The sequence below is a fragment of the Empidonax traillii genome, unplaced genomic scaffold (genome assembly GCF_003031625.1).
Source record: "Empidonax traillii isolate 1590-97213 ecotype Southwest subspecies unplaced genomic scaffold, ASM303162v1 scaffold236:size2090792, whole genome shotgun sequence".
NCBI classification, from domain to species: Eukaryota; Metazoa; Chordata; class Aves; order Passeriformes; family Tyrannidae; genus Empidonax; species Empidonax traillii.
The window spans coordinates 538,149-554,943 of record NW_020955429.1 but is presented as its reverse complement, the minus strand read 5'-3'; the positions used below and the strand labels follow the sequence as shown (position 1 = coordinate 554,943).

Here is a 16,795-nt window from a genome sequence, read left to right as displayed (position 1 = left end):
CTGAGGCAGAGCTGGATCAGCCATCTTCAAGGAGCACCCCAACCTGTACATAAGGCATCATGCTGCTGTCCGCAGCTACGGGAAATAAATAGCTACAAGAAGCTTCAGCCCCAGAAATCTGCCTCCCTCCACGCCTCCCTGGAATCCAGCCCCTTGCCCCCGCTGCTATCAGAGGGGCTGCTGTCAGACAGCAAACCCACAGTGGGCACCTGGCACAGGCACGGTGGCAGAAGGGGCTTTGGGCATCATGCTTGCCCAGGCGTCTTGGGGGTGGGGTGCTGGCTGTCACCTCCAGAGGGTGTCAATTTGCTGTTGCACCCCACGCTCTAAACTCTCTCTAAGTAGAGGAAACCACCACTGACAGACAGTTTCCTCCCAACCACTTTCGGAATAGCGGGGTGGCTGTCGCCATTGCCCATGAGAACCTACCACCACCCCTCTGGCAGAGGATCCAAGCAGAGATGATTCCAATGGGGCTGGCACAGTGCCTGGAGGCTGCCTTCCTCTTCCTCCTCCTCCTGGGTGAGTGCCCTGCCCAGGGGTAGGGGCTTTCTTGGGGCAGTTGTGGGGAAAGCAGAGCACCCCTTTGGTGCAGGTGGGTGGCTCAGCCAGCGCTGCTCTGGCTTGGTGTCTGTGGGAAGAGGTTCACCAGCCTGTGCTCCTTTTTGCACTGCAGTTTCACTCCAAAATGACAACCCAAACCCTAACAGGGTTTCAGTAATGGACATACACATCCCTCTTGGGTGGCTGCTGGAGCTGTGGGGGGGTTACCTCATCTTCTCTTCCCTTGGGAAAGAATTTCTGAAGGTCCCTTAGGCTGTGCCATCACCAGCTCTCTTCTCAGGCCTCCACGGTTGTTTTTTGAGTCAGTATCCACGTCCAGTGGGCACTTTGCTTAGTGTGCAATAGAATAGAATGAGTGTCACCTCTGGGAACTATGCATAAGAGGAGGGTTCATGGGTGGCCATCAGCTCCCCAAACCTTCTGCAAGCAGAAATGAAGGGAGCTCTTGATGTCCCCTCATGTCCCCTGCCTTCAGTGGAGCTCTTGCTGGCCCCCCTCTTCAGTGCTCTCCCCAGTTTCTGCCTGTGGAGCGCCTCTGCAGTATCCAGCCTGCTGCTTACCTCCACTGTTCCATGTCCCTTGGCTTCTGTATTGCAGCTTCTTCTGAGACAGTGGTCAGCTTTGGCACTTGCTGCCTTTCCCCTGTGGTTTGTGCAGGACCTGAGTGCTTGATCCTCTTAATTTTAACATACCACAAGCTTTCTCCACTGATCTCGGCCTGGTTGCTGCTCCCTTACAATGCTGGCTGAGATGCTCTTCAGGCATGAATGGGCCTGGCAGCCCTCTCACCACGATCCTGTGCTCTCTGTTGCGTGACCCCCAGTGTGCTAGGAGAGAAGTAGTTCAGGGGTCTGTCGTTGTACGACTTGTTCTTGAAGCTGCGAGAGGTGTGAAGTCCCTCGGACTTGGTGCTTCAAAGAATGAGGCTGCACAGCAGTTCCTTTCAGTGCTGTGCTGCGGTCCCACGCGTGCCCAGACCCTCTGTCATTTTGGGTGTGCAGCCCCCTCGCGTGGCGCATGTCCCTGCAAACACCATGTGTGCTGCCTGCTTGCTGACCGCAGGTCTGACCTCTGGCCAGCGGCTGGTCACCGTTCAGCAGGGGCCCCTCTACCGCGTGAGGGGGTCCCACGTCACGCTGTGGTGCAAGGTGAGCGGCTACCAGGGCCCGGCGGAGCAGAACTTCCAGTGGTCCATCTACCTGCCCTCGGCCCCCGAGCGGGAGGTGCAGATCGTCAGCACCGTCGACCCCTCGTTCCCCTACGCCATCTACACCCAGCGCGTGCGCAGCCGCGGGATCTACGTGGAGCGGGTGCAGGGGGACGCCGTCCTGCTGCACATCACGGAGCTGCAGGACCGGGACGCCGGGGAGTACGAGTGCCACACGCCCAACACCGACGAGAGGTACTTCGGGAGCTACAGCGCCAAGACGAACCTCTCAGGTGGGTGCTGGAGAAGAGCCCCCTGCCCTGCTGGGCAGAGGTGCTGGCGGGTTTCTGCTGTGCCCCCACGTTTGCACTGGGGAGAAGTGCTCACCTCTGGGGCTCTGTCAGAGGGGCACCTGGGGAAAGGGGTGATTTAGTGGGGCTGGTGGACACAAATTTCCCTTCTCTCTCCACTGTGGGATTGCTGAGGTAGGGATGTCCAGATATCCCCTTGCAGGTTCTCTGGCTGTTGCCTTCCAGCCAGGGCAAGGGAAGGGAGAGGAAGCCTCTGCTCTCCCATGATCTGACTTTAACTTCAGCTCCTGATGCAGACTCAGCATTTCAGAGCTAAGCATTTAGGAGGGCAGGAGTTTTCAGGTTCTGTGTATTCATTGTTGGTGTTCCCAGGTCAGGTTGTGGGAATTCACCTAAGTGAGATACCTATAGATGGAGGAAGGTAGCAAGCAGCTCTTGCAGAGCATTGGGTGAGGGGAGGCAATAGGTTGGAGAGGCAAAATAAAAGGCCCTACTGTGAGCCCACCAAACCTATATGGTGGTATGATACTTCTACTTGGTGTTCAGCCCTATTTTCTCCTTTATCTTGGTGTTGCACCAGTTTGCATTTGGGATAGTGAGGGCATAGCCTTTACTCTCCTTGGGGTTGCTTAATTAATGCTGACTGTAGTTTGACTGTAGAGTGTACTGCAAAAGATTTACTTTTCTTTCTTCCCGCTGAGATTTTAACCATGTCACACCTCAACAAAAGCTGATGGAAGCCTTGTCAGTCAGCTACAAAAGATATTTCTCATATACTGTCAGATCCCTTAGGGCCTGGCTGTGGTTTTTGGGGGGTTGTCCTACGCAGGGCCAGGAGCTGGACTCAGCAGTTCTCACGAGTCCCTTTCAACTCATATATTCTATGATTGTGTATTTCTCCCCCATGCTCAGTGATTGCAGACACCCTCTCAGCTTCCATGGCACCCCAGGTCCTCACCCACACTGAAGGGGATGCAGTGGAGCTCACCTGTGAGGTGTCCAAGTCCACCATCCAGCACACGCATCTCTCAGTTGGCTGGTACCATCTTCAGGGAGCAGGAGAGCACCATGCTGAGGAGGTCCTCATCCTCTCCAAGGACTTCATCCTGAAGCCAGGGCCCTCTTACGTGCAGAGGTTTCTTGAGGGGGACGTGCAGCTGAACAAGGTTGGGAACACCACGTACAAGCTCTTCCTCAGGCGAGTGAAGCCATCAGACCATGGGCAGCTGTACTGTGAGGCAACCGAGTGGATTGAGGATCCTGACAAGACTTGGAAGGATATCTCCCTCAGGCAGACAGAGAGGACATCACTGACAGTCTTGAGCCAGGGTAAGGCCCTTGCAAACTCACGTGTTGGCTCCAACTCCCTTGTGGATTCAAGGCTCTACTGCAGCAGCTTCAGTGCCCTTCACTTGCTGCCTCTGTCACAGCCTAGGGACATGGTGGTGGGTCTGGCAGCCTTTGCTGGGCTCTGAGGGGGTAGGCTGGGCTTGACTCAGGGCTGGGGCAGCCCCTGTTTCAGGAGCTGTTGGTGCTTCACACTTTGGATGTTCATGCAGCTAAATCTCAAACAAATCACACAGTCTCGCAGAGGCATGTGAGGTGTTAGCAGAGAGAGCAGAGTGTGCCTGCAGCAGCCTGGCTCCTTGGCAGCGTTAGGCTCCAGGGTGCAGAAAACTGTGTTGTTAGATTGCCTCCAGGGTCTTGTGGCCCTAAAGTACACCACAGGGAGCTGCTCGTCAGCCACAGGCACGGAGGGACGTGGGGATGTACTGCATGTGCTGCACAGCTCTGATGCCTGTTGGGGGTGACTTGTCTGTCCATGCAATCAGCAGTTTGACAGTTTCCAGAGCAGCTGGTTCTGCTGTTTATTAGGCCATTCCTCTGAGCACCCTGCCTGACATCCCTCCTGCCACAAGCCCTTTGTTGGCTGGCGTCCCTCACCCTGCTCTTCCCCCAGGAGTGTGTGAGTAGCTGCACCCAGAGGAAGGGAAAATCTCTTTCCCAACAGTAAGTTTTACTTCAAAGCAGCCAAGACAGGACTGTGTCTAGTTGATGTCCATCAACATATGCAAGAGTAGGCAGTAAAATAGGAGCAAGTCTTCAACTGAAAAGGTGCCTGGGGAGGTGTTGTTTCCTGTCCCTGTGGCACAGGGCAGATGGAGAAGGCTACAGAGCTGGAGTGGTGAGGGGAACCTGTGTCTCGTGGGAGGGTGGTGAGTCAGAGCAGGAAACCAAAGAAATGGCTGGGTAAGAACCAAGCACCCTGTGTAGGGCTCAGGGGAGCAATGTATTGGGGGAAGGAAGTGTGGTCTCCCCTTATCAGAGTCTATGCCCTGAAACCTGGCTGACTAGCGAAGTTTTATACCTCTTATTGCATACTATTTGCAGCAAAGGCTTTCCAGGTCTGGTGCTGCCTAGGGAGAAATGGCAGCCAGTGTGCTTCCCTGCATATTCTTGTTGAAGAGGCACTGGTAGCGTGTGGCTTCAGGTACCAGTGTCATGGGATCATTTAGAGAAACCTTGTCAGAGCTTGGTATTTATCATGTGGTGTCTGTTCAGGGTGGAAGGGAGGTGACAGTGGTAAGAGGGCATTATGGTGGCTGTGTTGGACCTGCTGGTATTGCCATGGAGGAACTGCAGCACGTGTTCAAGCCTTCCATCAAACCTTCAGGGCCCTCTAGCACCCAGTGGGGGAGCCCAGGCTGCAGAACTGAGCACCCCATCACACTGGGAACCAGGAACCACTCTGACCACAGTTAACAGCTTCATTGGTTTCCATAAACTCTCCAGCAAATATTTAGGAATGCCAGACATATCTACAGCAGCTGGGATTCCTGTTTGCAAACTGTTTATGAACCATTGTTTAAATTAACTCTGGGTACTCTGCTTTCAATAAGTTATTTGAGACCTTCCAACTGTGGTCTGGGAGGTGCTCTGTTCTGCTTCTGAACTACAGCCTTGCCCTTGTTTTTAGACTTGTAGGGCACCATAGTGACACTCTGAAGCAGGGAGCTCAGCTCCTCAGGGCTCTGGCACTTCTTCCACCTGCAACTTCTGCTTAGTGCCTGGAAATGGCAACCATCTCCAGGGTTTGTAATGTCCCCACGGACAATGTTTGCTATTTTCTAATGAAAGAAAATGTTTCAGTGGAGAATTCCCTCCTGTTGCTCTCTGCAAGGCCAGGTAGGAGGGAAGCATGGGAAGAGCCACTCATCACCCTCTTTGTTTCTGACTGTCAACAGGCAGAGACCTCTCTGTGGACATTGGTGCTGCCGAAAGCTCCGTTTCTGAAGGGGACACCTTGCAACTGAATTGCATGGTGGAAGCTCAGAAGAGCAGCAGTAGGCACTTCCAAGTGATATGGCTCCTCAACGGCATGGAAGTGGCCAGGGTTGACCTCCATGGGGTATTGACTTGGAAGGAAAAATATGAGGAGAGAGCCAAGCTGGGGCAGCTCCGAGCACTCAAGCCAAGCAACACGATTTACGTTCTCACCATCTCTGAGGTGGGGCTGAGGGACAACGGTACATATCAGTGCTCTGTGTCAGAAATGAAGACTCCTGGAGAACTGCATGCCATCCAAACCAATCTGTCATCAGGCATCCAAGTCATCGTGAAGCCAGTAGGTCAGTAAATCCTAATGGCTGCTCTTCTGGGTGAAGTCTGTGGGATCCTTGGCTGGGGAACGCTCTAAGTCTGGGCTCACCTTGACAGGGGCAACAAAAGTGCAAATATGCAATAGTTCTTGGTAGATAATGGGAAAAGCATTTGCTCTGGCAAACATTAGCATGACAGATGCAGCAGCTGTCAACAAAGTGTAAACCTTAAACTCAGTGTCTTTGCAGTAAGTTTTGGGGCAAATAGGTAGAATTCTGGGCAGTCTGGGTCCTCCTATGTCTTTGCTACAGAAAACTGTGAGCAATGCCTGTTGCTACTCCTGAGTATCAGGGGATGACCCAGCAGAACAGGTACTTCTGGAGAGGGGGTTCACTGCCACTTCCATCAGGGTGCTTTCACTGTTGTGGAAGGATGGCTTATGAGAGACCACTCAAAGAAAGGTGTATAGGAGACTCATTGTTTCCTTGTCATAGCTAGATGACTATTGTCATGTAGCAAGAGCTGCCCACTGGGACTCCATTTTTTAAGCATTTCTTTATGCATTCATGTCCCAAGAAAGATGTTAAACTGGGAAACAAACAAACAAACAAACCCAAACCCCACAAGAATTTCTCCAAATTCGTAAGAAAAGGCTGGTTGAAAATTTCAGACAATCCCTCAATTCCTTTCCTTTTCCAATGTCAAGAGTTTGCTAGTCTTTCAGTTTAATGCCACAGTACCTCTGGCTTTTTCTGAGGAGCACAACAACTTCCTCTCCAACTTGCTGGCTGTTGTTTGCAGAGAACCGCGTGCGCCTGTCCGTGTCCACCAGCACGCCGCAGGTCACGGCAGGAGACTCCCTGATCCTCCACTGTGAGGTGCAAGGAGCCACCAGCGCCGTGTCTGTGCGGTGGTGGCACCTGCCCCCACAGCGCCCGGGTCCCGGGGTGCTGGTGGCCACCATGGAGCAGGATGGCAGCCTGAGGCTGGGGAGCACCTACCGGGATGGCAGGACTCGGGGGAGCCTCCGACTGGAGAAAGCGAGCTCTGGCACTTTCACTCTGGTGATCCCCAGCACACTGGATGAGGATGATGGTGGGAAGTACAGATGTGAAGCAACAGCATGGTCCCGAGGCCAAAGCTGGACAGAGCAAGGGGAGACAGCAGTGACAGTCAGTTCCATGGGTAAGTTGGGTCACCACTGTTTCTGGATTGGAGGCAAGGCTGGAAAAGGAGGTGGACACGTCAGTAGGACATAGGCTCTGAGGGCTGCTGCTGTTGCTGCAAGGCTGATCACTTGGCCGTGGAGTCCTTCAGATTACCCATTTCTGCCAGGATGCTGGAGTCCTTCACTGGAGGAGACAAGTGGGACACAACAGCTAAAATGCCCGTAGACCTGAACAGCAGTGGCTTGTTCAACAGGTCTTTCTGACTGTCTCCTTACCTTGAAATAAAAAATATCTGTTCTAACAGCATAATTACTTACAGTAATTAAGCTCAGCAAAGGCACTTGCTGAGTTGTCTGGTGGTCTTTGTCAGAGATACATCCCCGGTGCTGGCATCTGATTGTCTCTCCTACCCACTCGTCTGAGTGCAGATCTGCTAACCTCCCTGGTGTGCAATGCCCACATTTCTCTTTTAATTCCTGGAATGGGTGCATTTATGGAGAGACAGATTTTGGCTGTGGTTTAGGCTGTTTTTCCTTTTTTGTTGCTGGCTTGTGTACCTGGGAGGATGGGTCAGGCCACAGGAGCTGTCCATGTTTTGTGGCATGTGCAAGGAAGCGGCAAACAGGGCAGCAGCATCAGTGGAGGATCCCTGGCTCTTTGCCACGGTGTGGGACTGAGCACCCTGGAAGAGAGGGCACTCAGGGTTGTCCAAGGGACTGGGAGAGTGAGGGTGGGATAGGAGTGGGCCACACGGGGCTGGAAGAGCACAGTGCAACTGAGTGTGGCACTGGGAGAGGAGCAACAGGACTGCTGGCCTCTGTGGGGTTTTGATGGCTGGGGTAGTGTGGGAAGGGTGGCGGGAAGATGGCACAGGGCAGGATTTCTGTCCTGGTGCCAAGGGCTCTCTCCTTCCGAGCAGGTCTCAGTCTTCATGCCACGCTGAGAAGCCGAATTGCCACCATCAGGTATGGGCAAAGTTTTGAACTGGTCTGCCAAGTGAGTGCCAACTACAGCCTTGAGGAGGTGCCGATGTCCGTGCGGTGGCTCTTCCAGCCCAGCCCACCCACCAGCCCCTACCGTGAGCTGGTCCAGGTCTTTCCCAGTGGCACTGTGGCCTGGGTGGCAGCACAGTCACATTTCAAGGAGAAAGCCCAGCTCATGAAGGCTGACACCTCCTTCAGGCTGCACATCCACAGTGCCGTGGCTGCCAACGAGGGGAAGTACCAGTGTGAGGTAGAGGTCTGGAGGAGGAATGTCCTGCCCCTGGGGCAGCCATCGGCCACCACCAGGTCCAATGCTGTGGGGATAAAGGTGGTGATGCCAGGTAAGCAGTATCATCATCAGAGGTCTCTCCTTCTGCAACTTTGAATGAATCAAACATGGCCAGGGCAATCAGGACCACTGATGTCTGGGGTGTCCCCAGCATGGTCACCTCCCAGGGCTGAGGAGGTGTTGCTACCTGCTCTCTTGCTTGTCAGCACCTGACAGCAACACTGGAGGTAAATTTGGCTTTGGCAAATGGCAATATCTATTTATTTGCAGATTATGTCAAGCCTCCAGGGATCAGCCCTGCCACTAGGATTTTAAGCCTTGTTTCTGGAAAGAAGTAGTGCCCCCAGAGAAGCCCAGTTGAATGTTGGGGTGGATATGAAGTATCCCCCCCATGGTGTGGGCTTCTGGAGGACAGTGGAGAGAGACTGGAGCCCAAAGCTGCTGGGATGTCTGTGTTCCCCAAGCTTTCTCCAGTGTATTCGAGGTGTGCTGAGAAAGCACCAGGGCTCTCTGACAGGCTGGGAGCCAGCACTGAGCCACAGGCTCTGTGGGGAGGTATCTGCTTCTGAGCACGTGTGGGCTGCACAGCTGGGGGGCCCTGCCCAGGGTTCCCTTTTAGGCCACCACTGCAGGCAGGGCCTGTGCAGCCACTGTGCCTGCCAGCATCGCTCTGGGAGCCTCATCCTCGTGTGGAAAAGAGATGCTGCAGACAGACCTCAGCCCGTCGTGTGCCCGCTCCCTGCCACCCCTGGCAACAACACCATGATGTCAGCTTGCCCTGCTCATGGATGGGGCTGCTGGAGGAACTGAAGGGTTTGTCCTGGCCAAAAACTCTGAGCATGAGGAGGCAGGTGTGAGAATACAGCTCGGTTTATTTTTTTGCACTCATTTTTGTTCTGCCAGCAAAGGGGGGGTTCTTGCTCTTTTTTTCATGCATCAAGTGCTCCTTTCTCTAAATCCTCAGATTTTTGGAATCACAACCCAGTGAACTGAAATTATGTGCTTTCCATGTTTTATGACTGATGGGTTTGCTGTAGTGTAAGCTAATACATTTCCTTCCCTCTTCAGACTCATTTCTGTGGTGTTTTCTCTCCTGCTCCACTGCTACTCTTTCCTTGCCCCTGTGGAGCTGGGTGCTGGGGTGCTCAGCTGGGGCAGGGGGGCTGCAGGCTAAGGATGAGAATAAAGAGTATCTATGAGCATACATCTCTAGTGTAAATGGCATTAAGGTGAGCAGGTGTAATTGTAGATCATCCAGGCAGAGGAGATGGCAGCAGCGACGCTGTGAAGATATTACATTTGGCTCCAAATGTATTGCAGCTGTTGCTGGATACTGCAATGCTGTGAAGATGGTGGGAACTGGGAGAGGGTGATGCACAGTGGGAGGTGGCTGCCGGCTCTAGGGCCATCTCTCTCAGAAAGGTAGCATGAGCCAGCGAAGGACATTTGGGAAGGGAGAGAAGACTGGGAAGGAAGATGACTCTAGCAGCAATAGGGTGAGGCAAAGCTGCAGGAAATTAAGCTGCAAATCTTGAAAATCACCAGCATGTTTCTTCACATACAAAATCTTATAGCTGGAGCCTGCAGAGATACTGGAGGTCTTGACTTCTGCTTCCACATTTCATTTACTGCTTGGTGTCACTTAGTGCTTTAGGAGTTTACATGCCCTTGTGGATCTGGTCTGTGGATCAGCTTCAGACAGGAGGGACATGCATGAAACATTGCAACAGGCAGGGAAGAAGAGCAGGTCTTTTCCATTTCTGATTTTTTGTGTGGGTCACATAATTAGTGTCCTGGGCAGGCAGATGCTCTCACCAGCCTCTCAGTGCAGCCGCCTGCGGTAGCTTCCCCTGTCTCTGGAGTGAGAGGCAGACCTATTGTCCCTCCAGCCAGCTGCCCATATGGGTCACTGCAGTGTCCATGCCCATCTGCATGCTCCACTGGTCCTGGGCTGGGCAGGAAGCGTGGTGTCAGCAGTCAGGGTTCACAGGGAGACGGGCAGTGAGATGCTCAGCTTGGTTAATTAAATTGAAAATGAAAGGGAAAACAGCACACTGGCTTTGTGTGGGAAAGGAAGAGGCAGGCAGCTGCTCTGCTCTTTTGGTAATTGATCTTTAGCAGCAGAGAGAGGAGACCTGGAGCTGAAACAAAGGGGCTTTGCAGCAAGTGCTCTGCTTCCTCTTGAGGTGATCTCTGAGAGTGTAGAAGCAATTTTACTCATCAAAATCAAGTGCTCAAGGCAGCAGTTCCCACGGCTCCTCTCTGAGCTCTAGTAGCTTTTCCTTTTCTGGAGCATTTTCTGCCCCAGCAGGTGTCAGGCTGGGCCATACTCCAGCAAGAGGCCCCCTACGCCCTCCTCCCCTGGCACTTTGCTGACTGGCTGAGTGGTATGCCTTGGTACTGAGCAGCTGAAGTTAAGTGTCTTATTTTTTCCAATGTGATCAGTTCACCTGTCACAGAAACACAGGATGGTAGAGCTTGGCAGGGACCTCTAGAGGTCACCTGGTCCAAACACCTGCTCAAGCAGGGCCACGAAGAGCAGGCTGCCAGAGACTGTCTCCAAGCAGCTTTTGAGTATGTCCAGTGTTCCCCTCTGAAGATTTGTGCTTCCACAGAGCTGGCACTGGGGTGGGTATGCTTTTAAGTATTGAAGTTGGAAGACATCAACTTGAATATACTTTCTAGATGTGCTCAAATCTGTGTGATCTCTGTGCAGTGGATCTGAGGAATTTGGAGAGCTTCCTAATTACAGTGTTTGCTTTCCCCTCTCTTCTGCTTCTTGCCCATACATGTTTCTTTACAGAGGAAATATACACTGTGAAATACAGGACAGCACTTTGTTGTTCCCTTGGGAGCAGCCACCTCCCCTACCTCCTTGTGAGTGTTGCTGTGGAGACAGTAAGCAGTTAGTGGGACTTGTGCAAGTCCCTCTGTGGAGGAAACTGTCAACCTTTTGGTGACACTGTGCCTTTCTGTAGAGAGAAGGAAGAGCAACAGGGTCCAAAGAGCAGCATAAGTAGATGTGAGCAGGGACATTTTGCTGGCAAATTTGATAGAGGCAGAGGCAATTTACAGGAATGTCAAGAGCCATCAGTTGGGATATCTTGCATTGACCAGTCTCAAGAGGCAGTGAAGGCCTCTGAAGTGGATTTGGTTGAGTTTTGAGAAGAAATGCTTGAAGGAAGGGGAAATGCTCAAGCCTTCTCCTGTGGTGTCCCTTTTCTCTATCAGCCCCTGTAGGAGAAGCCACAGCTCCCTCCTGGTCCAAAGCCCTCTCCATAACCTGCTGCCGCTGCATCCCTTGGGAAGATGTTATGGAGGAGAGCACCCTGCTGAGCCTGTGGCCAAGGGCAACGGTCTGAGACACTCTGAGGGAGCATCCTCTGCAGCCTGTCCCCAAAGCAGTACCCAGAGGCTGAGCTTAAGGGAGCTCAGTTATCCCCAGCCTCCATGATGCGCTGGTCAGACTGAATGCCAGGAATGCCCTGAGAATGGAAACTCAGCCTACAGTCCCTTAGTCTGATAGTGTCTCATGCTGAGTAATTTCTGCCCACCGGTGGCAGATACCTGTGTATACTCCTTCCCCTGACTGCTGGGGGAAGGTTGAGGGGAAATGCAGGAGGTTGAAGGATCTTTAAAGATACCAGTTTGCAGCCTTTCCACTGCTGGAGGAGATGGAAAGGTACCAGCAACAGGTGATGTGCTGTGGGAAGAGGGTCCCTCAGACCAGGGGCAGTACAGGCACATAGGGAACAACAGTGTAGGCTGCCTGGGGGCAGAGCTGCAGGCAGCATCACAGCTCTGCTCTCCTGAACTGAGCAGTGCTCAGCTGAACAATCGCTGGGTATAATCACAGTGGATGTGCAGGACTCTGTCATGTGGGTTTGGATTAATAACCACAGCAAACACCTGAGATGGCAACTGTTAGTGAAACCCATGGTGTCTCTCTGTGATGAAAGACATTTGTTCACAGTCTCCAAAGGTGTGGGTTGGTTTTGTCACGTATATGTGAGCCTGCTGATGGAAACAGTGGTAGACAGACACATTTGCTTCAGATAGAGGCTTTGACTCCAAGCTCCAACACAGTGGCTGCTTCCATCCCCGATTCCCACTCGTGGTCTCCAAAGCACCTCATCTGCTACTCTCCTGCCCAGTAACACCCAGCTGTAATTCCCTGCCATTGTTCAGTCAAGGATGTGTGGATTTGCTCTTTCCCTCCTTCCCCCCTCCTCTGCTCCAGCATTCCCTAATGAGTCTTTTTCCTCTACACACTCTCTTCCTCCCTTCTCTTTCAGTGTGTTTTTCTCAGGACAGCCCCATTCCTCTCCTTGACAGCATCCTTGTATCGGCAGCTGCAGCCAGCATTACTATTATTTTTTTTTTCTCTATTTTAGAAAGCAAGCTTCAGGTTTCCACACAAAACAGTTCTGTGGAGGTTGCCAGCAGTGCTGACACGGCCATCGAGTGCAGGATTGTGTTTGCCCAGAATAATTCACAGCTCGCTGTTACCTGGTACCTCCTGCCTCCTCTGGCAGATGGGGCTCCTGTGCAAATTGTCAGGGCCAACTACAGCAGCGTGCTGGAATACGGGCCTGAATTCAGCTCTCCTGCACAAAAGTCCCGGTTCCTGAGCCAGAGGGTGTCCAGCAACGTATTCTGGCTGCAGATTCTGTCTGTGAACCTCGGGGACCGGGGCCAGTACTACTGTGTGGTAGAGGAGTGGCTCTGGCTGGTAGATGGCTGGTACAAACTTGGAGAGGGAACATCGGGAAGGACCACGCTGGAGCTGAAGCTCCCAGGTGAGCAGGTGGTTGTCTCTTGTATAGGTGCTGCTGGAGAAGGCTGGATCATCTTATGACAGGGCCCCTGACAGGATTCTCCTAAGCTGGCAGGGCTTAGAAGCAGCGGCTCCTGCGCTGGATCTGAGACGTAGGGATGCAGGTGTTGTCAGTGCCTCTCAAAGGGAAATAGGGAATTAAGAAGATTTGCCATGTCCTCCCAAACCAACCCAGCTGCTATTTTTGCCTCTGGCAGATGAAGTCGAATGCTTCATAACAGAGTGAATTGTAGCATTTTCTTTTCCCTCCAACATACGATGCAGTTGATTGGTTGTACAACACTGTGAATAGAGAATCTGCCCTTTCCTGGTGTTGAAGCATCCTGAAGCAAGACACTGGATTTTACTTACCCTGCAGCACATTGCTGCTGAGAAACAAGTCTGAGGGTTTAGCTGCTCCCACCTTAATCACTGCACTGCTGGACTGCATCGTGGGTCTCCCTGGCTCAGTTCTCCCTTCTCTCAGCCCCACTTTGTTTATGGATTGCAGCCCTAGATAAAGTGAATCAGAGAATTCCAGTTTCCTAAAGAGTTTTTGGTCCAAAGGATGCCTTATCGCTTATTTGGAGAGGGTGGGAAGAATTACAGCAGAGGGTTGTGAACAGGATGGGGGCAGAGACGACAGGGAGGGTGACACCCCAGGGAGGATGAGTCACAGGAGCCTGGGGGTGTCCTGCAGAGGCCCCTGCAAGAGGCCATCCCAATTCCCCATGCTTCGCTCCAGAAGGTTTTCATCAACCTGTGGGCACAGGCAGAAGTATTTCTACGGCAGTGTGCAGCACCACAACATCTCTTTCTGCTTGCACCCTACCACAGAGCGTGAGCTGCAGATGGAGAAAACAAACGACAGCCTCTCGGCGAGGGAGGGCGAGGAGGTGACGCTGCCCTGCCTGTTGCAGGGTGCCCGCCTGCCCGACACCCGCCTCTCAGCCACCTGGTTCCAGATGAAGGAGAGCGGCCTCAGCAGCCCCCTGCTCATCCTCCACCACAACGGCACCGTCCTGAGCCCGCAGCAGGGCCTGGCGCCGAGGCTGTACCTCCGACACCCCACGGCTGGTGACTTCGGCCTGACGCTGAGCCGCGTGGAGAGGAGCGATGCTGGGCTGTATTACTGCCAGGTGCAGGAGTGGCAGCAGCAGGGCGAGGGGAAGGACTGGGCTCTGCAAGCCTCGGCGCACTCAGGGTACAGCCAGCTCACCACCATTCCGCCAGGTAAGGCTGCTGGGTGACAGGGCCTGCTCGCCCTGCACTGTTCGTGTTCCTGGAGCCATGCTGGGGTGTGCGGGCAGGATGATGTCAGCTTCTCTGCTGGCTGCAATGGCAGACGTGCACCAAAGCCAGGAGGACTCGCTAAGGGATTGCTGAGGAGCTCACTGCTGGGGAGATCACCAGAGTTGTGTTGGGAGCCCTTCGAGTGACACATACTATGGGTCTGGTACAGGAGGCAGTGATGTCCCAGTCCTGCTCTTTTGCCAGGTTGAAAACCCAGGTGTTTAGCACTGTAAACATTGTAAGTGGTGATCAGGTGAGATATAAAGAGCTCTGACTGTGAAGCATGTGGGTCCAGAGGCTACCTTTGAGTGCATTTGTGTCTGCAGTGTTTTGTGGCTTGTGTGCTGTCTACAGGACCATGGTCACAAATCTCTGCTCTCAGCTGAGGCACTGGGGCTGGAACACTAATTGTTTTGGGGAAAAAATCCTGAGTTTGAGTTTTCTGGCAAGTCTGTCTCCAGTGAGGTCTCTAAAAGCAGCCTCGTTCTCTCTGGGGCGAGTTTGGGGTGCATGCTGGGTGCAAAGATAGAGGTGATATCTACATGCAGAAGTTTAAATAAATAAAAACAAAGGTTTCAGTCAAGTGCACACAGTTTTTAGGGAGGTAACAGGAAAAAAGTACTCATGTTGCTGCTTTGGGGAAATAGGATGACCCATGTGGAGGAAAAAAATATAAACTGTGAAATCAATCATACTGCACCCAGCTGAGAGAATCCTGCAGTTCTTCTCATGCCTTCAGCTCTGGATCTGCCATGCCCGAAGCCAGCCCACCTGCCTTCATGGGGTTATAGCTTCTGCAGCAGTTCCCAGTGCCAACCAGCATGGAAAGGGTGCTTCCACAGAAACCTCCCTTGTGCCTGCTACTGGCACAGGCACGGAGCCTACTCTCATGACTGCACCTACAGCAGAGCTAATCCGGATTTAATTGCAGGGAGAGGGACTGACAGCACTTCATCCCCCTGCTGCTGAGTTACTGCTGTTGTCCATCACAGCTCCCTCTAGCACTCAGACTTCTCCTTCATCAGTTCCCTCTTTCTCTTGTTACCCATTACTGGTGGAGTAACCATTACTAAAATTGCTCAGTAACTGCTGGGAAATTCTCATCCAATTTTTGTATGAGTGTTTTTGCCAAGTGTTTTTCATGGTTTTCAGAAAATGCAAAAGAGGCAAGGAAGGGCAAGTCTCTTGGTGGGACAGGGACCTCTTGATCTGGTTTCTTTTGCTTTTCTCTTGTCTCTTTTTGTTCAGTGGTGGAGTCTCTGACAGACCTCTACTTCACCCCAATGTCACTGGTGGCAGGCAGGGACCCAGTGGGGTGAAAGGTGTGTGGCTTTTCCTTACTGAGTCCAGTCTGGAACAGGTTAGCTGAAGAGCTGTGCTGTTTCTGTTGGGATGTTTCAGATGAACAAGATGGGGCCTTATCTGACCTCCCTAGACAGAAAACTGACTCAAATTACCTGGTTTCTCTCCCCCACCTCCTCAGGTAGCCTGAATTCATACAAAAATTGGTGGCTGTTAAAGACTGAGGGAAGATGTTTAAGAAGATAACTTGGGGCCTCACTTACTTTTTCTCTTCTTTTTCCCCCAGAGTCAACTGTTATGTCTAGGATCTGCTCATCCCCATCACTGCTGAACTTCATCCTATGTTTACCACTGGTTCTGATCCTTCTCCTGGCCCTTGCTATCTTCTGCTGGTACTACAAATATGAAAAAAGCAAGAAAGGAAACGTACTAGGAAACCAGCTGATGGAACTGGAAGGGAATGGAGAGGTCAAGACAACTGGTCTATAGAGGCAGATGTAACTTGAAGCAGTGGAGCTGGACAGTTAAGGAGGACTGAATACTTGCAGAGGGGCTTTTTACTGCTTTGTAGCAACTCTTGCAATTAATCTTTGAAACTGTGTGTTTGCTTCCAGTGGAATGAAGTGGCTTTGAATTACTAAGCAAGGGTTTTAGGGTTTTCATGACAAGTGTTGCCGTCTCTCAGGTTAGACACCCACCCATTTCACACTCCGTTCATTGTGACATATTTGAGGTTCTTGCAGTACACATCTCCCACTATGGATGGAAGTGGTATTATTTCTCTGCAGGAAAAAGGGGAAAAAACAGTTCTTTTTGCACAGTGAGACAAAAGTATCAAATTGCTACTCGTTTTAGACATCTTGACAAAATCTATGTGGTATGCAGGCTAAAAAAAGCCGTGGCAGAGCTGGTAATGGAGTATTGTGTCCCATTTGGCCTTTTGCCACCCTTTCCTCGGGAAGTTTTTTTCATGTTCTTGAGAACATCTATGCCCAAAGAGCATCTTCTCCAAAAGGAAATGTGTCCTCATCACAAAATCTGTCACTGGAACATGAGGACTGAGCAAGGCTGGCTGGGTCTGAAGAAAGTCCACAGCAGGGGCCCCACAGCCATCCACAAAAAACCCAAAATCTGTTCACCCAATGAAGGACTCTCATGGTGTCTTGCATCCCAGGAGGAAGAAGGGGACACCAAGCCATCTTGGTGATAAGTGTACAAGTTTTCCTGTTCCTTCCTTTGCTGGGACTGCTGTAGGAGAAGACAACATCCAGGCCCTCATGCCTGGGCTGTCTGTGGGTCAGGAAGCTGCACACCTGGGACC

At 52.2% G+C, this 16,795-nt stretch overlaps 1 protein-coding gene across 1 annotated transcript; it reads left to right on the top strand.

Annotated features, from left to right (window-relative positions):
• Nucleotides 1–470: 470 nt before the first annotated feature.
• LOC114059618 (immunoglobulin superfamily member 2-like) lies at nucleotides 471–16,020 on the top strand. The gene is made up of 8 exons (XM_027888246.1): nucleotides 471–522; nucleotides 1,627–2,004; nucleotides 2,935–3,351; nucleotides 5,268–5,651; nucleotides 7,711–8,115; nucleotides 12,458–12,862; nucleotides 13,717–14,112; nucleotides 15,761–16,020. The coding sequence occupies exons 1-8, from the start codon at nucleotides 471–473 to the stop codon at nucleotides 15,961–15,963; spliced, it is 2,640 nt and encodes an 879-aa protein (XP_027744047.1). The 3' UTR covers nucleotides 15,964–16,020.
• The last annotated feature ends 775 nt before the right edge of the window (nucleotides 16,021–16,795 follow it).